This window comes from Herpailurus yagouaroundi, unplaced genomic scaffold (genome assembly GCF_014898765.1).
Source record: "Herpailurus yagouaroundi ecotype Mexico unplaced genomic scaffold, PumYag 163, whole genome shotgun sequence".
Taxonomy (NCBI): domain Eukaryota; kingdom Metazoa; phylum Chordata; class Mammalia; order Carnivora; family Felidae; genus Herpailurus; species Herpailurus yagouaroundi.
The window spans coordinates 35,219,877-35,245,832 of record NW_024412404.1 but is presented as its reverse complement, the minus strand read 5'-3'; the positions used below and the strand labels follow the sequence as shown (position 1 = coordinate 35,245,832).

The window sequence follows — 25,956 nt, the reverse complement described above, 5'->3', positions numbered from 1 at the left end:
GAGAGTTCAAATTCCCACATCTAAATGGCATACTGCAGGGAAGCCTGGGTGGTTCAGTCGGTTAAGCATCCAACTTCGACTCAAGTCATGATCTCACGGTTTGTGAGTTCAAATCAGGCTTCTGCTGTCAGCACAGAGCCCACTTCGGATCCTCTGTCCCCCTTTCTCTCTGCCCCTCCCCTGCTCATGCATATTCTCTCTGTCTCTCAAAAACAAACAAACAAATAAATAAATAAATGGCATACTGCAGGTTTGGGTGCTGTTCTGTTGCCCACCTCAGAATCTTTTAAATTTATACCCTACTTTGATACAGCCATTAAATCCGTGGAGGTTGACCCTAACGATACATGGCACTGAGACTGAACTTGAATTCCAAATTTCCTTATTCCAGTCTTCTTTTATATAATGGTGAATTATATCATTTATGCTACCTCACCTACTCGTAAGAAGAATTTAAGGTAATTTACAACACACATTTACAATATTTCAACATAACACACATCATACGGTTTAAAATAAAATTGGACCATAGAAGAGGAAAGAGATGTGCCAGACCTTTAAATCAGATGGTTTCTCTAATTGCATATCACACTGAGCTGTAAGGGTTCTGGCCAAGGCAAAATAGCAACCATGTTGAGTGATTCAGCATCTGGAATGAAATTACTTCTACAAAATGAAGTTTGCATATCACCTTCAAGGGTGTTGACCAGCATGATGGAAGCAATACACACACACACACACACACACACACGCATATATACACACGTGTGTGTGTGTATATATAAAGATTTTATCTTCAAAAAAATTTTTTTAACATTCATTTTTGAGAGGCAGAGTGTGAGTGGGGGAGGGGCAGAGAGAGAGGGAGACACAGAATCTGAAGCAGGCTCCAGGCTCTGAGCTGTCAGCACAGAGCCCGACGTGGGGCCCGAACTCACGGATGGCAAGATCATGTCCTGAGCTGAAGTTGGACACTTAACCGACTGAGCCACCCAGGCACCCCATTTAAAGATTTTATTTCTAAATAATCTCTACACCCAACATGGGGCTCGAACTCAAAACCCCGAGATCAAGAATCACACACTATACTGACTGAGCCAGCCAGGCACCCCTATATGTATGTATGCATGTGGTGCACATATATGTATCGTGTGTGTGTGTGTGTGTGTGTGTATATATCACGGTATGTATATATTTATATTCTGTTTCAGTAAGAGAGAAATACTCTTCTCATGGATGTTTCTTTCAAGGGCCTTTTGTGTATCTCAATAGGAGTGTAAGCCCTTGAGGTTGTTTTTGGAGGAAGATTTTAGGGTCTGAGTATTTTTTGCTTACCTTGTAACTTCAGGGAGAGAGCTTTAGGGGAAGGGGTAATTAAACCCATGTTTCCAAACTTGATGAGCATCAACATTTTCTGGGAAGCTTTACAAAATGTATAGATTCCCCAGGGGATCTGATGACTGGCCTGCCTGGGAACAATTGCATCATCCTTGCAAATATCAGAGTTTTCCTGAGTTCTTGGTAACATGGCTCCATTTCTGGCCTGAGGTGTAGATACCAGTTCCAAGGGGCAAGGTTAACCGTGTTCTGTGAACATTCAGGAAGTTGCCCTATATTCCTGTCCACAGGTGAAAGAACCTTCTGAATAGAAATAATTTTTTTCCTTAGGGAAAAAAAGCTCTGCATCAGAACTGTTTAAACTATTTGGTGACTATTTAGTTAAAATCACTCTCTCTGTCAAAAGGGTAATAATTCAGTTTGTCATCCAGACTGGAACACTGCTAAAAGTGAAATGGAGTGCTTTTGATAATTAAGCTGGGAAAATAGCTTAGTGTCCTGAGCCGACTAGGGTGTCTCATAATCCTAGCCATAAGGCATTTTACATTTAATTTTGCTTTACGTAACTTTAAAACTAAGCCAGTGATCACACAGACACATTTGCATGAGGGGTCAGGAGGCAACATAAATGAGTTTTGACTTGAGGGTGAGGTAGTAAGAAAACTATTAGGTAGCTGCAAGAGTGGTTGGAGGGTTCTGTCGGTTAGTGCACACTCCATGGAGCTGTGAGTTTTCTGATAAGTGGCAACTGGTACCATGTTTCTGTGTCGGGGGCGATAGAGCGTGGCGGGGGGGAGGCTGTGCCGAATGGAGAGCTCGTGCCTGATCTAAGGGGGCAGAGGCTTCTCAGCCAGTGCTGATTGTTTAGGTCCAGAATTGCCAGATTTCTCACAAGGAGCTGAGAATGTAGAGTTTTGTGTGAAATTTACCACTATATAAAAATTGGCAAGTTTTCCATTGTTCGTCAAAGTACAGTCTTTTTAGAAAACAGCAGGGTGGGGCGCCTGGGTGGCGCAGTCGGTTAAGCGTCCGACTTCAGCCAGGTCACGATCTCGCGGTCTGTGAGTTCAAGCCCCGCATCAGGCTCTGGGCTGATGGCTCAGAGCCTGGAGCTTCTTTCCGATTCTGTGTCTCCCTCTCTCTGCCCCTCCCCCGTTCATGCTCTGTCTCTCTCTGTCCCAAAAATAAATAAACGTTGAAAAAAAAATTAAAAAAAAAAAAAAGAAAACAGCAGGGTTCTTACAGCCTGGTCCGTGTTTACGTCTCCAGCATCATCCCCTTTCTCTCCCTTTGCCAGTCCACATGCTGTGCCTGTAACTTGCATGCTCTTTCCTGCCTCCTGTAGTGCCTTTGCACAGTTTTAAGCAATACCTCCTCTTGGGAGTCTTCCCCGATTCCATCCACTGGCTGTTGTACGTGCCCGTCTCCCTCAGGAGGTTGTGAACTCCTTGATGGTACGCACCATCTTTTTCACAGCTGCATCCCAGTGCCTTGTGTGGTTCCCAGAATCTGTAAACAGTAACTCGTATTTCTGGAGCTTGACCGTGTGCTCAGCCTGAATGATTTCATGTAATCCTTGTAACAGCCTTCTGGTGTCAGGACTGTTATCACCCATGTCTCCTAGATGAAAAGAGGTGAAATATCCTGCCCAAGGACACTTAGCTTACATGTGACAGAGACAGGACTTGAACCCTGACCGTCTGACTTCAGAAGCCACATCTTTTTTTTTTTTTTTAAGTTTACTTATTTTTGAGAGAGAGTGTGTGTGTGTGTGCACGTGTTTATGTGCATGCAAGCAGGAAAGGGGTAGAGAGAGAGGGAGACAAAGGATCCGAAGCAGGCTCTGTGCTGACAGCACAGAGCCCGATGCAGGGCTTGAAGTCATGAATTATGAGATCATGACCTGAGCTGAAGCTTAACTGACTGAGCCACCCAGGCGGCCCTGGAAGCCACAGCTTAATCAACAAGCTACACTCTCTTTCAGAATGTACTTAAGGAATGGCTGGTGAATGCATGACCGAGAAAGAGAAGACGGGAACAGAGGAGGGATAAAATAGAAACATGCCATTATCACAGAGGAGCAAGGGTATCTTTTCACTTATGGCTAGTGGGTATGCAAAACATTCAGTTCTGTGTAACAGCTGTGTTTAGTTATTTAGATGTAAATTGAAGAAAGTGGGAGAGCTCCATCGCAGTTCTATTCTGCACCATTTAGAAATGAAATTAAACTCCTCAAAAACCTTAAGAGCTCAGGAGTCTGGCAGCAAGGCTTTAAAGATGCATCAGGACCTTGCAGTGTAGGGTGGTTGTATGGCTTGACCTCTGAGCCAAGTGTCTGCCTGGGGGCTGATGGGTGAGACAGACGTTAAGTGAATTCTGCAGAAAATGGCAGGTTGTTCATTAATGGAAATGGTTGTGCCTAAGCCCATTTGTTCTCATGAAGCAAGAGTGGTGTTGTGTGGTCTCTGGGGAAGAAAGCTGGTAGAGGGTTTTTGAGGATGTCTCTTGAGCTAATGTGTCTGTTTCTTTGGAGGAGTGTACAGGATTGCTTTGTTAGGCGTTGAAGCTGACTCCACTATGAGCTGGTTCTAATGGAATTTGATGGTCAGGAGGAAATTAGAATAGACGGTGTGGGATACGGCGTTAAGTGGATAGACTCTGGAGCCCACTAGCTGCGTAGCCTCATGCAAATAGCTTTAACCCCTGTTCTTTCATTTCTTCAACTGTAAGGATGCAGGTAATACCAGTTAGCTACCTGCTAGCATGGCACGAACACTGATAGGTTAACCCTCACCAGGTACTTAAACTGTGCCTGACACATAAGAAGCATGTATGAACTGTTGGCTGTTACGATTATGATGAACAGTGTCGGGAGGATGGGAGCTCATCATTCAGGATAGAGACCAACCAGGGTTGTAGACACGGGTCTTCTCCCAGTGCCATGTTCTGATTTGGGTATTTTACTAGGGTGGGGTCATCGGGCCCAGCCCAGTACAGAGCAGCAGAGATGCTTGTCCTGGGGCGGAGACGCCCCGGAAGTGTGTGACACCAGTTCCTTGTGCAGGAGGCTAAGGCAGAGGAGTCTTCTTAAATCTGGGTTTCTCTTTGGCTCTGGCAGTTAGGTTGGGAGCATCTCCTGTGGCATCTTGGTAAACAGAAAGGGAATGGAATTTGGAATGAGGGGATGTGCTTTCAAGTTCAGGCTCAAGCCTTTAGCTGTGAGAACTTGAATCATTCATGGCTTCTCTGAATCTCAATTTCCTTATCTGTGAAATTGTCTTTTTTAAATTTTTTTAAGGTGTATTAATTTTTGAGAGACAGAGACAGAGGGAAAGCAGGGGAGGGGCAGAGAGAGAAAGGGAGACACAGAACCTGAAGCAGGCTCCAGGCTCTGACCTGTCAGCACAGAGCCCGACGTGGGGCTCGAACTCATGTATTGTGAGACCTTGACCTGAGCCAAAGTCAGACGCTTAAGAGACTGAGCCACCCAGGTGCCCCTTTGTGAAATTGTCATATGTTGGTGGTGAGGTCATCAAACACTAGATTGAATGTGAAAGGGCTTTGCATTGTTTAAATCCATTTTTTTTTTCAAAAGTAAAAGTGATCTGTTTTCTGTGTGATCTCATCCAAGTCCCAGCTGATGATGTTGTCTTGTAACTTTCTGAGATTTCCCTTAGCTTCCCATCAGTTTGTCTTTAAAAAAAAAAAAAAAAAAAAATCAGACCAGGAAACGGGGTGGTCAGGGCCCAGTTACTCAGGCTTGGGACTCTTAAGACTGGTTCTAGCTTGTCCAGGACCTGTCTGGATGTACTTAACAGAAATGCCTCTCCCACAAGACAGTTTGAACCAATGCTAGAAATTCCAGAGTTCTTAGAAGCTGAGCATTTTAAAGTAAAAAAGAAACTTCTATTTTCATTTTCTCAAGCCTGTCCCTACCCACCCCACCCCCATCTCATCATTTTAGTTTTGTGGGTAGTTACATTCCAGGATAGCGCTATTGAGGGAAATGATTATTTGATTCCTTTTGAAATAGCCATTTATGAAAGGGTATAATAAAGCAACATGTTATATATTTAACAACACTAGATATTTTAGATTCAGTCATTCATTGGACAAATATTTATTGAGTGACTACGCCAAGCACTGAGGATACCACAGCACAAAAGGCAGACAAAATCCTGCCCTCACACACCTTACTGTTTAGTAGGCCCTCAGGCATTAAGTCAATAAACCCACAAAATAGATTTACAGATCTAATGTGACAAGTGTCATGAGGAAGAAAAACAGTGTGTTAGAAGGAAGGCGGGGATCTACCTTAGATTGGAGGTCAGGGAAGGCCTCTCTGAGAGTGGGTCATTTAAGTGTGACCTGAAGGAAGAGACTAAGTTAATCAGGACAGAGGTTATAGGAGATGCTAAGGCCCTGTGGTTGGAGAGAACTAAGGAAGGCCATGTAGCTAGAGCTTAGTTGGGGGGAGTGGTATGATGAAGGTGAGGAAGGAAGTGTGGTCTGCACGGACCTTGTTAGTGATTCTGGATTTTATCCTAAGGGGTCTCTTTAATGCTATTAGATTTCACACTAACAGATTTCACACTATTAGATTTTAAGATAGATGGGTTCCATCAGGCTGCTCTTTCTGGAGATAGAATTTGCCGACAGAATTATTGCCAATCCCAAACAGAGTAATGCCTGGGGCCATTTTTTTTAAAGCAAGCTCTATGGCCAATGTGGGGCTTGAACTCACAACCCTGAGATCAAGAATCGCATGCTACACCAGTTGAGCAAGCTAGGCGCCCAAGGTCTCTTGCTTTTTACAAGCCAGATCTCTGGTAAATAGATGATGGGAAAGCCAGAAAGGAAGGTTAGGAGGTCACGATCCCTGCACTGGCTTCCTGCTACATTCCAGAAGAGTTTTGCCTGATAAAGTCATAGCATGTCTGAGCCGGAAGGGACCCCAAGGATCGAGTCATCCACCCCTTATTCCCTGGGGTCAGGGAACTGTTGGGAGGGATGGGCCATGACGACAGCATCGCACCAGCCATCTCAGAAGGGTCAGTGTTTTCAGATGGGTGAGGGCTGAATAGAAACTGTGGCTACTAGGGCGCCTGGGTGGCTCAGTCGGTGGAGCGTCTGACTTCGGCTCGGGTCATGATCTCGCAGTTCGTGAGTTCAAGCCCCACATCGGGGTCTGTGCTGACAGTTCAGAGCCTGGAGCCTGCTTCAGATTCTGTATCTCCCTCTCTCTCTTCCCCTCCCCCACTCACACTCTGTCTCTCTCTCTCAAAAATAAGTGAACATTGAAAAAAAAGAAAAAGAAACCATGGCTGCTGAAAACTGCATCAGCCACAGAGGCCTCCCACACAAACCTTGTGTTCTGGTTTGGTGCCTCAAAGGGCCTCTGACCCATGGTGTGGCTTTGTGGAGACACCCGGGTGTTCACAGGATCTTCCACGGTGGCTCCAAGGGGAGGCAGGATGCCCTGAGCGCTGGGAGTCTGGGTGTGTTGCCACCACTCTGCTCCCGGGGGACTTGGAATCCCATCAAGGAAGGTCTTTTAATATCACAAGTCATAGACCAACCCTGGGATGACAGTAGTATTTTTAGCACACCTTGGTTTAGAAAATACCTAGTAGCAAACAATTACTCTGTGGTTAGTACTGCTTCCGAATGAGTTTGTACTTCATTCATTGCAATGACATCTGTAGTTCACTTGAAAAATAGCTGTACATCTGTCAGTGTGTGAAGCAGGATATTTATTCGGTCCACATGTATTGCTGCTCAGTAGGCAAATGGATTTGACAACCCATTGCAGTAATTGACTGGCTTTCCCCAAGCATGGGTGGCCCATAAATTGGGAACTGCTAGTTCAGAAGCATTGGCCTGGAGCACCCAGCGGGCTCAGTCAGAAGACCGTGTGACTCGTGACCTCAGGATTGTGAGTTTGAGCCCCACGCTGGGTGTAGAGATCACTTAAAAACAAAATCTTGAAGGGTGCCTGAGTGGCTCAGTTGGTTAAGTGTCTGATTCTTGATTTCCACTCAGGTCACGATCTCACGGTTCGTGGGATTGAGCCCGCATCGGGCTTTGCGCTGACAGTGTGGAGCCTGCTTAAGATTCTCTATCTCCCTCTCTCTCTGCCCCTCCCCTGCTTGCTCGTGGTTGGTCGGTCTCTCAAAATAAATAAACATTTAAAAAATAAGTAAAATAAAATCTTGGGAAAGAAAAAAAAGAAGCATTGGGCTGCAGAAAACCAGCCACCTATTGGAAATGATCCTAATTGTAATCAACTTCTCAGAGGGAGGAAACAGACCATGTAAGCCTCACCACCATATTTTAAAGTATTCTTTATTGCTTTTTTTTAATTACGAGAATAATTCAAGATCATTGTAAAAGCCAAAAACATTATACAAATGTATAACTGTGAACAATTTTGTGTGAAGTGTTCCTATTTGTTCTGTGCATAAATAAGATTTTTATAGAAATAAATAGGATGTTGCTATGCATTATGTTCTGTGTGTGTGTGTGTGTGTGTGTGTTTAAATGTTTGTTTATTTTTGAAGGAGAGAGAGTGTAAGCAGGGGTGGGGCGGAGAGAGAGGAGACAGAGGATCCGAAAGAGGCTCTGCGCTGTCAGCACAGAGCCTGACGTGGGGCTCAAACTCACGAACCGTGAGATCATGACCTGAGCCGAAATCAAAAGTCGGACGCTTAACCAACTGACCCACCCAGGCATCCCTATGTGTGTGTGTGTTGTTAACATACTTGGTAACTTATTTTAAGGAAGCAACAAGATTGAGTGGGAAGAACATTGGGTTTGGGTTCTGGCTCTGTAAATATACTAGTTGGATGATTAGTAATACAGTGATAAACTAGTTGGGTGATCCCAGGTAAATCACAGATCTTTCTAAGCCTCAGTGTCCTGGTCTCTAAAATAGGGACTGACATTTGTCCTCTCTTAGAAGGTTGTTGTAAGGATCCAACGACACGGTATATTGAAAAGGACTCTTTGTAAAGCATGTGTATTGCATGGATATAAAGGATTATTATTATTTAAAGTTACGATTTCAGTCCTTTTCCCCTTTGAAGTGCTCTGATCAGTGAATACTTACACCAGTGGTCATTTACTCAATGGTTTCCTTGGAGACGAATAGGAACTAACCTGCTCTTCCCTTTTTTCCAGGTCACTCCCGGAAGCAAGGCTGCGATGGCTAACCTGTGCATCGGAGATGTAATCACAGCCATCGATGGGGAAAACACCAGCAGTCTGACACACTTGGAAGCTCAGAACAAAATCAAGGGCTGCGCAGACAACATGACTCTCACGGTCACCAGGTAAGGCGTGGAAATGCTCCTTCTTCGCCTGCAGGCTGCTTGTGGGAAGGTCCACCTCACCTGTCCCAGATCCCCTCCGGCCCAAGCCCTGTGCCCTGCGGCAGGCCAGCAGGTCTGTAGGATTGGGGTTTCCTCAGGTTTTTCTTTTTCCTCTCGCATTTTCCCAGTGTTTCTTATAGTGTGGGCGTCTCTCTCCAGGAGCTCTGCGTTTTCACTTGCTCCAACACAACCAACCAAAACTTTGAGGAAGTCAAATCAGTTAAGCAGTCAGCTACGACGAAATGAAAATTTCTTCTCAGATACCATGGAGAATCTACTTAGGATGCTGCGTGCATCACACCAAGTGAAGCCGGGGGTACCACCCCTGGAGGTTACAGTGGCAGAGATAGATACCAACACGTTAGACAAAGTGCTGCGTGTAAGCTTAAGTGCTATGAGAAAGGATAGTTGAATGTTCTCAACGGGTCTGGTCGCTGCTTGAGGAGAGCACTTGGGCTTGGGAGTGGTCACCGGGGTGGAATTCCCATTTTGTTTCTGATTAGTCTTGGGCGGGGGTGGGGGGGGGCGGTTCCTGCAAGGGCTGGATGTCAGGAGAGATTTGGTTTAATATTTGCTGTCTCCCTCTTTCCTGTTGGATCAAGTTCACATTCCTCATTCTGATCTTCTGCTTACCTGCTGTTTAATGCAATTAACCTTGGCTTCCACTGCTCTTCATCGTGGGCCCTTTGCTCAGGTTCTTATCTGAAATAGGTTTATCGCTTTTTCTACCTTGTGCTGTAGGACTAGTGGGAGGACCAGGTGTAGGGCAGGAGGTCAGAATATTTCATATATGTTAGAGCCCTGCCCCTATAGGAGGCCCCCAACATGGGGCTTGAACTCAAGAACCTGAGATCGAGAGTCACCCCACACCACTTTTTCTATCCCCTCAAAAGCACGTTTGTCCCTCATTCTCCTCTCCACTTCTACCTCAGTCCAAATCCTTTCCAAGACACTCATTCATTCATTTTTTTTTTTAATTCATCTACCAACAAATTCAACAGGTGTATCTTGTATCTGGCCCTGTGCTTGGCAGTCTAACAATACAGGATACGCATAAATGTTTTATTTCATTCTACACTAATGAAAGCTTAGACTAGACTGAGGTTTATGCTATGTGATCAGTACAAAGAAATCCTTTGCACACTCAAGAAGGGAGGCATCACTTTTATTTGGACCAGCCAGCCTTCACACTTGGTGAGTCAGTTCCCCAGTCTGGCTCAAGAACACTGGGAGGGGTAAAGGAGAAGCTCTTTCTGTCCCGACAGAGGTAGGCCATGTGAGGCTGCTTGGGACTGTAGAGGAGGCTGGTGTGGCTGGGGGTCAGCAACACAGTGCAGTGATGGAGGGTGAGGCTGAAAGAGGTCTGCGCCACATGGGAAGCCATCAGAGGAGACGTGATCAGATGGGTGCTTTGGGAAGATCACACTCGTGGCAAACAGAGGGGAAGGCGAGTGGCAGGCAGAGTGTTAGTTCAGAGCGCAGAAGTCAGGCAGCAGTGGGCATTTTCCCGTCCTGTTTTTAGTATATGTGACTTAGCATGAATGAAACAACATTGTCAATGTGTTGCAGATCTGAACAAAAAATCTGGTCTCCCCTGGTGACAGAGGAAGGGAAACGTCATCCGTACAAGATGAATTTAGCCTCTGAACCCCAAGTAAGTACTTGTTCACCGTTGCCACTGCTCCTGTCTTGTCTTCCTTTGACACAACTGTTTGGCTTGCCCTGGGGGCCTGGGCCAAGGTCAGGAGAGCCCTCCACAGACAACCCTGGGACCTGGCTCTTGTTCACTTCTTCCCGTAAGGGAACGCGGGAGGAAAGAGCTGGAAAGCCCCAAGGCAGTGACGCCAGGGCCAGGGCTGGACACAGAGTGTAGGAAGCGATACAGGAAGCGGGTGGAAGCTTTCCTGTGCAGAATAGGGTGGCAGGACTGCATGAAATAAAGGAGCTGGCTCAGCTCACTGTGGATTTCAGATACATGTGAATCATACCAGGCATGAAAATCAGTGTGGGTCCTGAGGTCTAGAACCTGGAGGGGAATCAGAATCGTAACCCTGCCTCTCCTCCCCAGACCCCACTCTCTTGTTTCCATGAGCCTTGCAATGGAAATCTCCATTTTTGTTTCACTGAGACCCTAAAATCGCTAAAATAAAGTGCACTTCAGACTGAAACTAGGCGGTCAGTGCACAATTTGTCAGCCGAATAGAATTTCCGAGGACGGTAAACTGTCTAAAGATCCCATATTTGTAAACAAATCGATTGTAAGTGATTTTCTTTCTTTCTTCCTTAATTGCGTCTTCTAAATTATCTACAATGAATGGGTATTCTTTTGAAATAAGGGGAGGGGTACCTGGCTGGCTCAGTTGGTTAAGTGTCCAACTGTTGGTTTCACTCAGGTCATGATCATGCAGCTTTGTGAGCTCAAGCCCCTCATCGGGCTCTGTACTGACAGCACAGAGCCTGCGTGGGATCCTCTCTCTCTACCTGTCCCCTACTCATGCTGTCTCTGTCTCTCTCAAAATAAATAACTAAACTTAAAAAAAAAAAGTGGAAAAAACTTAAGAATGTTTAGAACATTTTTGTAAAATTCCTTGTGCCTGACCTACTTTTTACAAAGTGTGTATCTTGGATAAATTAATGAATTATTAATAAGTTAATAAATAGGGGCTCCCAGCTGAGTCAGTGGAACATGTGACTCCTGATCTCAGCATTGTAAACTCAAGCCCCAGGTTGGTGTTGAGATTACTTGATTTAAAATCTTAAAAAATAAATAATAAGTAAATTGAGAATGGCTTTTGAAAACTTCTCTTAGACTGATGTGTGATTGTTATACATTTAACCCCAGCTGAAGATTTGAACTTTAATTTTTTTTCCTAAAATAATTTGGGACACAACTTACTTTTTATGATGAATCAAGATACAATAAAAAAGTAGCACATAACTAGATCTCCTTTATACATGACAGAAGCTTCTATGAAAATGAACTCACAAAGTATGTTGGTGTGAATAAATGAATGGTTGTTTGTAAGTGATGTTTTCTCAAAGGTATCCATTAAAATTTCTGAAATGTAGGCATACAGCATTTGTTTCATTAATATAATAAAAATCATACTCAAGAAATCCTAAGAGTTACATCAAGGGCAATTTTGAATCTGGCATTTCAGAACTGGCATGAACATGTTCAGCTCCTATAAGGAAAGCTTATAAAATGGCACTCAGTTGTAAACTGGCAGTTGTAAAAAAGTTAATTTTTTTAAGTTTATTTATTTATTTTTAGCAATCTTTATACTCAACATGGGGTTTGAACTCATGACCCTGAGATCGAGAGTTGCATGTTCTTCCTACCGAGCCAGCCAGACTCCGCGTACAAACTAATTTTAAATGTGCCACTGTTAATTCCAGTTTCCCAAGGCGTTCTTAGCCACTTCACTGAATTTACTATAAATGTTAAGTTCTAATGTGCTAAGTTGTGACATGTTTTATAATACGTAAGAAATGGTTTTGTTCTGATTTGGTCTACCTAAAATCTTACTTTTCACTTCAATAAGGGAATACTTCCATTTCAGTTACACTGTTTATATCTTATGCTTGAATTTTCATCGTTAAGCCTATAGTCCAGTTCCTGTATTAGTATTTTGAAGGTAGTTCTCTTCTTCAAAAAAAATTTAAAAAATTCTCTGATGCTTTAACACCTAACTTGAGTATATTTTTCTTTTGATTCAGTAATTCTTTGTTCCTATGAAAAACTTCTCACTCTCCTTTTCCCAAAACCTTTCACTTCCAGTCATTCTAAAATAAAAGAATGAGTAAGAACAGAGTTCATCTATAATTAAAAGATCTGTTAGTTCATGTAATGCCAGCCACCACCCCGGCTTATCTGAGGTCAGGGTAGTCACACACCTAGTTTATATTTCCTCATTATTCAGTTTCCTTGGAGACTGATAAATACAAAGCCCAAACAATTACATCATCCATTCCAGAGGCAGGCCCTGAATTAACCGCCTGACTTCTGGAAAGACCAGTATTCACATGGGGTTAGAGATACTCCTTTTAAGTACAAAACGGATGTATTCTCAGAAGATTCTCTATAAAGTGAAAAAGGAGAATGTCCAACTGGAATAATTTTCTATTGACTCTCCATTCTAATTGGAAATGTGTGTCTGGGGAGGGAGAAGGGACCAGACACTGACTGAATGTCTGCTTTGTGGCAGTCACTGTCGTTGGTACACTGATAGGTCATACCAAGTGCTTGTGAGAGAAAGCTTTACTTACTTCCATGTAAAGATGAGAAATGGCCTCAGAGAGGTATAACTTGCCCAAAGCCAGAGAGGAAATGATGGGAAAAATGGAGCCAAAACAGAAAAATAGGAATCTTCCTTGGTGCTCAGCATCCTGTGCTGCTCCTTGGAATTGCTGTGGAGACGGAGGTGACGACAGAACTGCGTCCCTGGCTGCAGCTGTGGGTCTGTCCTGCAGTGCTGTAGGGCAGCCACTGACGTGGGCCAAAGTCCCAGGCCACCAACCATCTGCAAGTCCCCTGCTGTTAACGACTATGTATTATTCCTCATGGTAGTTGTGCCATAGGATTTACTTAACCATGCTTTGATTACTGATAAAGTCATTTTTTTTTTTTTTTTGTTTATTTTGGGGGGAAGAGAGAGAGTGAAAGTGAGCGGGGTAGGGGCCGAGAGAGAGGGAAACAGGATCTGAAGCAGGCTCCGCACTGACAGCAGAGGGCCCAGTGCAGGGCTCTAACTCATGAGCTGTGAGATTGTGACCTGAGCCAAAGTTGGATCCTGAACTGACTGAGCCACCTGAGTATCCCTGCTAAAGTCATTTTCTTAACTAGTTATACTTCCCCTTTTGTGAATGATCTGTGTGTACTTAGCTTTTGTCCAGTGTGGACAAAGTCCACTCAATGTAACTTATACATTAAAACCTCACTGGTTCTGACTTGTCGAAGAGAAGCCTGTCTGAATAGTGAAAAATCTCAATCATAAAACTATTTTCTTTTTGTCTTTTATTTTTAATCAGTACCCAGCGAGGGGCGCCTAGGTGGTTCAGGTGAGAGTCCGACTTCAGGTCAGGTCGTGATCTCACAGTTTGTGAGTCTGAGCCCCGCATCAGCTGTCAGCACAGAGCCTGCTTCAGATCCTCTGTCCCCCTCTCTCTGCCCCTCCCCCGCTTGTGTGCACATGCTCATGCTCTCTCTCTCTCAGTACACAGTGAATTAAATTGTTACTTTTCTTTGTAATGTATTCTAAGAAAGCGTGAAAGACAACGTTTCAGTGAAAGAGAGATTAAGAAAAAAAAAAGGAGCAACAGACAGAAGACTGGAAGGAAATCTTTGGGGATCAGTTCTTCTGGGCCTGAGTGTTAAGGGGACCAGCGTTCAGGAAGGTTCTGTGTTGGGGAACACAGAAAATACGATGCATGTTGAGTTTAGTAGCTGCACAGAGCATGCTATCGGGTGGGTCCAGGACATTCGTGCAGAAAGCACCTTCCTGATGGAGTTGTCAGAAAAATCCATGATTTTTAAAACCAGGAATGTTAGTTTAAAAAGTTTGGGGGGGGGGGTGTGTTTGCAAAGACGCAATGAGCTCTGGAGCTGTAGGAATTATCCTTGGCTCCTGGCAGTCCAGGGAAGGGGTGGAGGGCACTGTCTCAAATTACAGAAAGAGCGGGGGATGAGCCCAGAGGAGATCAAAGTCCTCTCCTTAACCCCCCCCCCCCCCAGGCACCACCCCTGTAACAGGTATCGCCTAGCCTTCCATCTGGGCAGCCTTGTCCTTCTAGAGAAACTGCAGATCCTGAACTCCCTTTACCCCTTCCTGCTGGAGCCCTGAACCACCTCTGCCTCCTCAGCAGCTGCTTTGCCCGGTGGCCCCGTGGGCTTCTTATCTTGCTTGTCTAATCCCCTCAGTTCTAGGAAGTTTGTCTCTACCTTTTATCATCTCCTGCTCTGCACTGACCCAGGCCCCAAGAGCCTGCCTGTTCTCCTCCTTGTACTGTAATCCCTTTGGAATGTACTCTGAAAGGGAGTTTCAGCCCAAGCTTAGATCATGACAGCCCAAGGCATCTAGAGGTGTTATGCCCAGGGGGTGCCTAGCAGCAGATTAGGCTTTGACTGGGCCTCCAGGGAGAACAAGGTGGAGCTGGCATGCGAAACCCACATGCCCAGCTGGAGACTTCCCCCGGTCGGTCGGTTGGTCGGTGGGTCATTGCCTGCGTGTCTGGTGGGCACGTCAGAGCCCCTCAGTTGAAGTTTGGTGTTGAACCAGGGCTACCACAGCTCAACAGAACACCTTTCTTTCTGGCACTCAGCCTGCAGTGTCTCTCGGGGGTGTGCACTGATCTCCTCTGATCTCTGCCTACAGGAGGTCCCACACATAGGGAGTGCCCACAACCGGAGTGCCGTGCCCTTTACCGCCTCACCGGCCACCAGCTCTGCCCCCAGGGTCATCACAAACCAGTACAACAATCCAGCTGGCCTCTATTCCTCTGAAAACATCTCCAACTTCAACAACGCCTTGGAGTCCAAGACAGCAGCCAGCGGGCAAGAGACAAATGGCAGAGCGTAAGTAGGCCCTTGGATCCCCCCACAGGCCAGTCCTGGAAAAGGCTGTGCGTGGCAGGACCAGGTTCATCCAGATGGGTGGGAAGAGGTTGGGCCACCAACCCAGAGAGAAAACCGTCTACTTTAGCACTGTTCTTTCTGCATTCATTTTCCGTTATCTCTGAAAAAGGGGCAAATACCACCTGCCTTATAGGGTTGTTGTGAACATAAGTAACATGTAAAGCGTCTGGCACCATATCTGGCACAAACTAATCAATTATTCACCAAGACTGACATTGTTATTTCCCTGATTTCTCTGGTCATCATCATCTTCTCAGTGAGCATATTCCCTCTTTGACAGCCCTACTGATTCCTGAGATATTTTTGTTTGTTTTGAGAGAGAGAGACAGAGAGAAAATATATCCCAAGCAGGCTCTGCACTGGCAGCACAGAGCCCGATGCAGAGCTCGAACTCACGAACCATGAGATCATGACCTGAGCCGCAATCAAGAGTCAGACACTCCACTGAATGAGCCACCCAGGTGCCCCCTGAGATATTCTTTAGTATTTATAGTTTGGGGTTTCTGCTTGTGTTCACCATCTGATCTGAACAAAGGATGAGCACTTCATGATGAAATGTTTGGGAACCAGCGTCTGCTTTTTTCCCTACAGTGGCCCACTGGAAATAATAGAAGTTTGTGAGGATATAAATGTGTGTCTATTGGAACCGGTTCTGATCTGGGGCAGACACAGGGGAGAGGAGGGCTGCGGGTGGACAGGGTAGAGAGTTCTAAGGAAACAGCTCTCTCAGGGCTGGGGAGGCCTGTCCCCTCCTGTCACCAATCTCAGTTTTTATCCAGAGTATCCTCTGTCTTCCCAGCATAGGAGGCCCAGTGTCCGCTCCATCCTGGACTCTTTGAAGATGAATCTGGAAACACTGGGGATACTTGAACCCACAGCAAAGGAACTGGGTTTGAGGATGGAGAATAGGAGGTGGGACCAGTTCTCTCTCTGTGGGTTAAAAGGGGACAGACTAGGTCCCAAGTTGCCACCTCCCATGCCCAAATGTGGCAGGGAAGATAAGGACCTGAGGGCAGAGCTCAGAGTGCAGACAAAGGGAGCAGAGTGGCCTGTAAGCAGCTGGATGTGCAGCAGCCCAGAGTGGTTCCAGCAGCTCTGCTCATTAATTAATTCCTGCTAATTAATTTCACTGAAACAGAAGCTCTCAGAAAGCCTCTTTTTATCTGAAACCCCCTGATTTAAAAAAAATTGTTTTTTATTAAAAAAAATTTTTTTTAATGTTTATTTCATTTTGAGAGAGAGTGAAACACAGAGTGTGAGTGGGGGAGTGTCAGAGAAAGAGAGAGAGAGAGAGAGACACAGAATCCGAAGTGGGGTCCAGGCTGTGAGCTGTCAGCACAGAGCCTGAGGCGGGGCTCGAACTCACAGACTGTGAGATTATGACCTGAGCCAAAGTTGGCCACTTCACCGACTGAGCCACCCATGTGCCCCCCCCCAATTTTTTTTAATGTTTCTATTTTTGAGAATGAGAGAGAGAGAGAGAGAGACAGAGTATGAGCAGGGGAGGGGCAGAGGGAGAGAGGGAGACACAGAATCCGAAGCAGGCTCCAAACTCTGAGCTGTCAGCACAGAGCCTGACGTGGGGCTTGAACTCACAGAGCTGTGAGATCATGACCCGAGCTGAAGTTGGACACTTAACCAACAGAGCCACCCAGGTGCCCCTGAAACCCCCTGATTTATAAATGTTGGTGACAGTCGCATTTGTTGGAAAATACCATGTGGTCCAAACCTTGTCCAATCTCTGAGGATCTTTCCCACTTAGAATCCTCAGTTCTTACATTAGCCCTAAAGCCCATTTTGCTGTTCAGTTTCTTCCCAATTTACCTTTAACAAGAGTCTGCTCGGCTCTTAGAGTGAGTAAATTGCAGAACCCATTGCTTCAGAGGCAGGTTAGGTGAGAGTTTCCAGACTACTTAACTGTTCGGAAAGGGCTGTCATGGGGATCCCTCTCAAGGGCTCCTTGGTCCTACCATGCATATAGCCCCCCTCTCCCTGCAAAGGGAGATGGACATTACTGGGTAGCCAGTGCATGCAGGTCCCTGTGCCCAGCGCCAAAAGGCTCTGCGATTTCCTTTTAAGTTTCTTAGTGTCTGGTAGGGGAGACTTTTTGCCAGATGCCTTTGGCTTTACAAGATGTTCAAGGTTATTGACATTTATTGTAGTAACTGAGGCAAAGTGGCTACTAATGTCTTCTTCCCCCAAATTCTGATTCCTGCAGTGCCTCAAGCCAGTTGCTTGAGGTGATGATGTCCTTCAAAGTGACTACAGGGGAATTTGGGGGTATCTGAGAAAGAGCGCCGTGCCGGGCCCCCCGAGCTTTCCACAGACACACCCTGAAGGGAACCTTGCTTTCATGCAGCTCCATTGGGAGCTGAGTGACAGGAACACCAAGGGCCATGATCCCTATTCTTTGCTGCTTTGGTGCTGGTGGAGGCTGAGAACGTGACCCTCTTTTACTGTCCTAGAGTGGAATGTTCTGCGATCTGGATTTAATAACCCAGGAAATGACACATCCTTAATTGAAAGAGCTGCTATGCATTGGGAGAAATATGTGCCTGGGAAGTATTTTTAGTATGGCCTTGGCAGTTATTCCTTCATTAATGTCTTCTTTCTCCTTTCATGCTGCCTGCCTGCTCTCCGCCTCCAATCTGAATTAAGTCTGAAACTGTCTGGACACTTGCAAGCCTTTCCTCCAGCCCCCGTCCCCTGGCTGCAGCAGGCTCTGAGTCTTGTACCAAGAATCTCCTTCGAGATTTTCTCCGCATAGGGGGCCGAGCTTCTGCCTCATCTCAAACTCTTTGAAGATGAATCCAGAAACAGTGGGAATACCAGCAGCCTGTGGCAAAGACAGTGACCGAAAGGGCCATGCTGCCCGTCGTGGGGCTCTGCTTACTAGCCTGCTTCTAGAGCAGCCACTTGTGCATTCTCAGAGATACGCAGCAGCCGCGGGGTAACTTGCTTGCTCAGTCAGCAGAAGTCCCAGGCACTCACTCACCCCCACTGTTTAGTCTGTAAAATTCAGAGGTTCCACAATTGGCTGTCTTCATGCTTTGTGTCTGAGGTCATCACTGATTCCCTGGGGCTCACTCTGAGTTTCTTTGTCCCATGCACTTCAAAGCAGCCTAGTGTGTGTGTGGCTCCGTGTCTCACAGGGCGTCCTAGGGCCGCGTCCCCACGTGACGATACAGACCGCTTTGCTGCTTCCAAACTAAACTAGGATGCAGGGCTAGAGGGCACCATCCGCCGCCTGTGCTCCCAGCGCACACACAGCTGACTGGGAGAGCCTTTAGGTCAGTTCAGCCTAACACTCATTTATTGAGTGCCTTCTGTGTACCAAGTGGGTGGAGGAAATGTTGCTGTGTTCAAACGAAAGCTTTCACCTGCCTTCTGACCTCTTTCAACTGATTTTAGGGGCTGTAGCCATTTTCTGGTGATTCAGAGCCTGTATTTCCTTGTAGATGTGATGCCGCTTAATACTTTCCCAAAGGTACAGGCTTCGTAGATAGAGGGCCCTTGAATTCCAACTGGGCTTCTTAGGCAGACCATGTAACCTCTCTGAGACTCAGCCCCCATCTCTCAGGTGTGCATAATACACCTAAATGACCTACCTCACCAGCAGGCTATTCAGAGAATGAGCTGAGGTGTGCAAACAGCACCCAGCACAGCACCTGGCCTCTGGCACGTGCTCAGTGAATGCCAGTAATTCCTGATTTCACTGCCCATGAGGACTCCATACCCATCACTTCTGAGTACTGGGGCCTCCAGAAGAGCAGAAGCATGCAGATAAACATTATGGAGAAGATTTTGCTGTGACTTATGGTAGACTTCTTTCTTTCCAGCATTGTGGCTTCAGTCCTGCCAACCAGCACCATTCATCACCTTCCTGATGGAGTGGTGACCTCTTCATGGAATGATTGGTTGGGCTCCCTTGACCAACACAGTAGTCCAAGCATACTAACTCTTCTAACTTGTGTTCTCAGGAGATCTCCCCATATACTCACGAGGCCTGTATCTAAGCAGGTGCAGGGGGAATAAAGGGATGCATTGTTCTCTATTCAGATGATATCAGAGGGATGGTATTAATCCTGACGCATTCACAGCTGGATGGGAAGAAAATCTCTATCATGAAGGTGGCTGTTTGCCACCTAGCTAAACTTGCCCGAGGCCCACAGAAAATTGGCTCAGGAGTCTGGAGTCCTCTCCTGGTGCCCATAATTACTCCTCTGGTTTCTTATTACAGGTCCAACATCCAGGCCTTTGAAGACTAAAACGTAGGGAGCATTCTGGCTAGGCTCCTTTTCCAAAAATGATTATGTAGGGTTTCTCAGTGCTGCATTTTTTGGTGAACAGTGGGGTAACCAAGTTGAGGCATCTCAGACATGAAGAGTTTTTCTGAGTCAACCTGCATCCTTCACCCCCACTTACATAAATAGCAAGCACTAAAAATCTATCTCTACATTATTTCCAATTAACGCTTAACTTCCATCATGTGGGGAAATGTAATTAAACTGTTTATCTTAATTGTAGATTCACATGCAGTTATAGGAAATAATAGAGGTCCTCTTATACCCTTTACCCAGTCCCCTTCAGTGGTACCACCTTGAAAACTATAGCACAGTATCAAAACTGAAATGTTAGCATCGATACGGGCAAGAGAGAGGGTTTCCATCACCACAGGGATCTCTCATGTCACCTCTTATGGCCACACCCAACTCCTCCCACCCTCCTTAACCTCTGGTAACCCCCTAATCTGCTATCTGCTATCTATTTCTATTATTTCAAGAACGTTATATTGATGGAATCATACAAGATGTGACTTTTTGGAATTGGCTTTTTTTTTTTTTAAACTTAGCATCGTTCACTGGAGATTTATTTGATTTATTCAGGTTGTACCAATAGTAACTTTTTTTTTCCTGTTCTAAGGATTTTTTTTTTCATTGTAGTAAAAATACTTAAAATATACCATCTTACAGGCACCTGGCTGGCTCAGTCTTGATCTCAGGGTTGTGAGTTCAAGCCCATGTTGGGTATAGAGATTACTTAAAAATAAATCTTAAAAAAAAAATAAAATCTACCATCTTAACCATTTTTTAAGTGTATAGGACTGGTAACTATATGCACATCTTTGTGCAACAGATCTCTAGAACTTTTTCTTGCAAAACAAATTCTGTATCCATTGAACAACTCTGCTCTTCCCTTCCTGCACTGTTTCTAAGAGTGAGTATTTTAGGTACCTCATATAAGTAGAATTACACAGCTGTCTGTTGTATTGTGACTGGTTTATGTCACTCAGCATAATGTCATCAAGATTCATCCATGTTGCAGCATGTGACAGGTTTTTTTTTTTTTTTTAAGGCTCAGTAATCTTCCACCGTCTGTCTGTACCACACTTTGATTATCCACTCATCTGTCAATGGGCATTTACGTTGCTTCCACCCCTCAGCTATTGTGAATAATGTTGCAATGACCGTGAGTGTGCAAATATCGTTTTGAGATCCTGATTTTAATTCTTTTGGCTAGATACCCAAAAACAGGATTTCTGGGTCATATGGTAATTTTCTTTTTTATTTTTTGAGGAACCTCCATAGCGTTTTCCATAGCACTGTGCTATTTTGCATTCTCACCAACAGTGCACAGGGTTCCGGTTTCTCCATCCTTACCAACATTTGTGGTTCTTTTGGGTTTTGGTTTTTGGTTTTGTTTTGGATAGTTGTTTTTTTTGTTTTTGTGTGTGTGTGTTTTTTGGTAGCAGCTATTCTATAACTTTTCATATTGTTGCTGGCCAGTATGTATCTTCTTGGGGAAATGTGTATTCACACCCTTTGCTCATTTTAAAAATCAGGTTATTTGGGTTTTTTGTCATGGAGTTGTAGGAGTCCTTTACATACTCTGGATATTAACCCCTTATCAAATATATGGTTTGCAAATACTTTTCCCATTCCATAGATTGCCTCTTCACTCTGTTAATTGTTGCTTTTGCTGTTTAGAAGTTTGTTTTTAAAAAGTTTAAATACTCCCACTTGTCTAATTTTGATTTTGTTGCCCGTGCCTTTGGTGTTAATTCAAGAAATCATTTCCCAGACTAATGTCAGAAAGCTTTACCTCTATGTATTCTTCTAGGATTTTTATGATTTTAAGCCTTACATTAAGTCTTTAGTCAATTTTTTAGCTGATTTATTTATGGTGAGATAAAGGTCCATTTTCATTCTTATATATACAGATACCCACTTTTCTCAAACCATTTATTGAAGAGACAATCCTTTCTGCATTGTGTATTCTTGGCATCCTTATCAAAGATCATTTTTACCGTATTTGCCAGGGTTTTTTTCTGGGCTCTGTATTTTCTTCCATTGATCTGTATGTCTATCTTTATGCAAGTACCACACTGTTTTGGTTGCTGTAGCTTTTATGTTATGTTTTGACATCAGGAAATGTGATACCTCTGGTTTTGCTTTACTTTCTCAAGATTGTGTTGGCTGTTTGGGGTCCCGTTAAGATTTCATATGAATTTTAGGATGCTTTTTTCTATTTCTGCAAAAAAAAAATTAAAAATAAATAAATAAATAAATAAAAGCCATCGAATTTTTGATAGGGCTTGCACTGAATCTGTACATTGCTTTCAGTAACGTGGACATTTAAAAATTTTTAAAAGTAATCTCTACACCCAATGTGGGGCTCAAATTTACAACCCCAAGATTAAGAGTCACATGCTCTACTGACTAAGCCAGCTGGGTGCCTCTGGACGTTTTAACATTATTAATCGTTCCAGTCCATAAACATGGATATCTTTCCATTTATTTGTGTCCTCTTTGATTTTTTTCATCAGTGTTTTATAGTTTTCAGTGTACAAGTCTTCATCTCTTTGGTTAAGTTTATTCTCAAAGATTTTATTCTTTTGATGCTATTGTAAATGGGATTGTTTTTTAATTTTCTTTGGATTGTTCATTGTCCGTGTATAGAAACACAATTGATTTTTGTGTGTTGATTTTGTGTCCTGCAGCTTTGCTGAATTCCTTCATTCTGACAATGTTTCAATGTTTTTATTTGTGGAAATAAAAATTTTTTTATTGTGGAAAATCTTTAAGATTTTCTACCTATAAGATCATTTATAAACAGATAAGTTTACTCTTCCTTTCCAATTTGAATAATTTTTATTCCTTTTCTTGCCTAATTGCTTAGGCTAAGACTTCTAGTACTATGTTGAATAGAAGTGGTAAGAGTAGATATTGGGGCATCTTGGGTGCCTCAGTTTGTTGAGCAACCAACCAGCTCAGGTCATGATCTCACAGTTCATGGGTTCAAGCCCCATGTCGGGCTCTGTGCTGACAGCTCAGAGCTTAGTGCCTGCTTTGGATTCTGTGTCTCCCTCTCTCTCTGTTCCTCCCCTATTGGTGCTCTCTCTTTTTCTCTCAAAAATAAATAAACATTTTAAAAAATTTAAAAAAGAAGAGTAGATATCCTTGTCTTATTCCTGATCTTAGAGGAAAAACTTTCAATTTTTTACCAGTTAAGTATGATGTTAGCTGTGGTCTTGTCATACGTGGCTTTTATTATGTTGAAGTAATTTCTTTCTATTTCTGATTTGCTTAGTGTTTTTATCATGAAAATATGTTGAGTTTTATCAATTTTTTTTTAACTATTGAGATGCTCTTGTGGTTTCTGTCTTCTGTTCCATTAATGAAGTGTATTAGATTGATTTTTTTTAACAAGACTTTTTTTCTTTTAAGTTTATTTACTTATTTAGAGAGAGAGAGAGGGAGGGAGGGTGCAAGAGGGGTCGGGGCACAGAGAGAGAGAGAATCCCAAGCAGGCTCCGCACTGTCAGCGCAGAGCCCAAACTCACAAATCGGGAGATCATGACCTGAGCCGAAACCAAGAGTCAGACGCTTAATCAACTGAGCCACCTAGGTGCCCCTACATTGATTGATTTTTGTATGTTGAGTCATCTTTGCATTCTAGAAATAAATCCAACTTAGTCATGGAGTATAGTCATTTTAACATGCTGTTGAATTCCATTTACTGAGGATTTTGCATCAATGCTCATTGAGAATAATGGTCTGTAGTTTTATTTTTCTGTGGTACCTTTGTCTGGTTTTGGTTTCAGGGTAATGCTGGCCTCATAGAATGAGTTTGGAAGTGTTCCCTCCTCTTGAGTTATTTGGAATTGGTGTCAATTCTTCTTTAACTGTTCGGTAGATTTCTCCAATGAAGCCATCTAGTCCTGAGTTTTTTGTTGTTGAGAGATTTTTGATTACTGAGTCAACCTTGTTATTTTATTATAGGTCTGTCCAGGTTTTTTCCTTTCATGACTCCATCTTGTTAGGTTGTATGTTTCTAGGAGTTATCTGTTTCTTCTAGCTTATCCAGTTTGTGCATATTGTTCATAAAGATCTCTTAAGATCCTTTTTATTTCTGTCATATTCATTGTAATGCCTCTTCTTTCATTTCTGATTTTTTTGTTATTTTGGTCTTCCCTCTTTTTCTTAGTCTAGCTAAAAGTGTGTCAATTTTGTTGTTTATTTTTTTTAATTTATTTTTTAATGTTTATTTTTGAGAGACAGTGTGAGCGGGAGAGGGGCAGAGAGACAGAATCTGAAGCAGGCTCCAGGCTCTAAGCTGTCATCACAGAGCCCAATGCTGGGCTCAAACCCACAAACCATGACATCATGACATGAGCTGAAGTTCGACACTCAGCCTACTGAGCCACCAAGGCACCCCTAATTTTTTTTTTTTAAGTTTATTTATTTTTGAGAGAGAGAGACAGAGTGCAAGTGGGGGAGGGGCAGAGGGTGAAGGAGACAGAATCTGAAGCAGGCTCCAGGCTCTGAGCTGTCAGCACTCACAGACTGTGAGATTGTGACCTGAGCCGAAGTTGGATGCTTAACTGAGCCACCCAGGTGCCCCAATTTTGTTGATCTTAAAACAAAACAAAACAAAAAAACACAAACTCTTAGTTTTGTTGATGGTTTTCCATTGTTTTTCTCTCCACTATTTTGTTTATTTGTGCTCTGCTCTTTATTATTTCCTTCCTTCTGCTAACTTTGGCTTTAGTTCTTTTCTTCTCCCTTGAGATAGAAAGTTTGCTTACTTGAGATCTCTCTTCTTTTTTTAATTAGGTATTTATAGCTATAAAGTCCCTTCTCAGCTTACCACATCCCATAAGTTTTGGTATGTTATTTTTTCATTTTCTTTTTTTAAGATGTACTTTTATTATTTATTTATTTATATTTTTTGCTGATTTTTTAAAAAGTTTATCCATTTTGAAAGAGAGTAAGTGGATTGGGGCAGAAAGAAAGGGGGACAGAGGATCCAAAGCAGGCTCTGTGCTGACAGCAGAGAACATGATGCAGGCCTCGAACTCACAAATTTGTGAGATTATGACCTGAGCTGAAGTCTGACTCTTAACCGACTGAACCACCCAAGCGCCCCATGTTTTTCATTTTCATTTGTTTCAATATTTTCTAATTTCCCTTGTGATTTCTTCTTTGTCCCATTGGTTATTCAGGAGTGTATTGTTTAATTTCCACATATTTGTAAATTTTCCGGTTTTCCTTCTGCTCTTGATTTCTTGTTTCATTCCATCATGGTCAGAAAAGATACTTGATGATTTCAGTCTTCCTAAATTTAAGACTTTAATTTTTTCCTCATGCTTTGTGGCCTAACACAAGTTCTGTCTTGGAGAATATTCCATGTGCACTTGAGCGGAATGAGTATTCTGCTGTTGTTGGATGGAGTGTTTTATAGTCTGTCACAGTCCAGTCTGCCGTGTGATTCAAAACCTGTGTCTCCTTATTGATCTTCTGTCTGATCGCTGTATCCTAATTTGTCTTTATTCCGTGGTACAGATGGACCACAGTTTAACCATTCATCCAGTGAAGAACATCTGGGTTGTGTCTGTTTTTCTGCTGTTATAAATAAAGCTGCTATAAATATTTTTTTATGTTTTTATTTATTTTTGAGAGAGAGAGAGAGAGACAGAGTGTGAGCAGGGGAGGGGCAGAGAGAGAGAGAGGGAGACCCAGAATCTGAAGCAGGGCCTAGGTCCTGAGCTGTCAGTACAGATCCCAGCGTGGGGCTCAAACTCACAAACCGCGAGATCATGACCTGAGCCAAAGTCAGACGTTCAACTGACTAAGCCACCCAGGCGCCCCCAAAGCTACTATAAACATTTGTGAACAGATTTTTGGGAAACCATAAATTTTTAGCTCTTTGGGAGAAATGCCCAGGAGTGCAGTTGCTGGATCATAAGGTAATTAGTTACATGTTTAATTTTATAGAAACTGCTAAACTGTTTTTTGTACAGTGTACCATTTTACATTCCTACTCACGATGTCTGAATAATCAAGTTTCTCCATATCCTCTCTAACTTTAGGTATTGTCACTATTTTTTATTTTAGCCATTCTCATAGGTGTGTAGTAATATCTCATTCTGCTTTTAATTTGCACTTTCCTCATGCAAAGGATGTCAGACATCTTTTCATGGGCTTATTTGCCATCAGTATACTCTCCAGTCCTTTTTTCAATATCCAGTTTCAGATCCCGCCCTATTTCTCAGCCTTAGTTGCTTTTTTCCAGAAGCTGCCATCCTCTAGGGAAGAGGGACAGTGCGCCCAA

General features: G+C 43.6%; 1 protein-coding gene across 1 annotated transcript in view; it reads left to right on the top strand.

Annotated features, from left to right (window-relative positions):
• The window catches only part of PDLIM1 (PDZ and LIM domain 1), a 45,953-nt gene that overhangs the window by 8,240 nt on the left and 11,757 nt on the right, over positions 1–25,956 (top strand). The window contains exons 2-6 of the mRNA XM_040486912.1: positions 8,518–8,669; positions 10,278–10,362; positions 15,083–15,282; positions 16,361–16,366; positions 25,740–25,946. Coding sequence (XP_040342846.1) covers positions 8,518–8,669; positions 10,278–10,362; positions 15,083–15,282; positions 16,361–16,366; positions 25,740–25,946 — 650 coding nt within the window. The remainder of the gene's footprint in view (positions 1–8,517; positions 8,670–10,277; positions 10,363–15,082; positions 15,283–16,360; positions 16,367–25,739; positions 25,947–25,956) is intronic.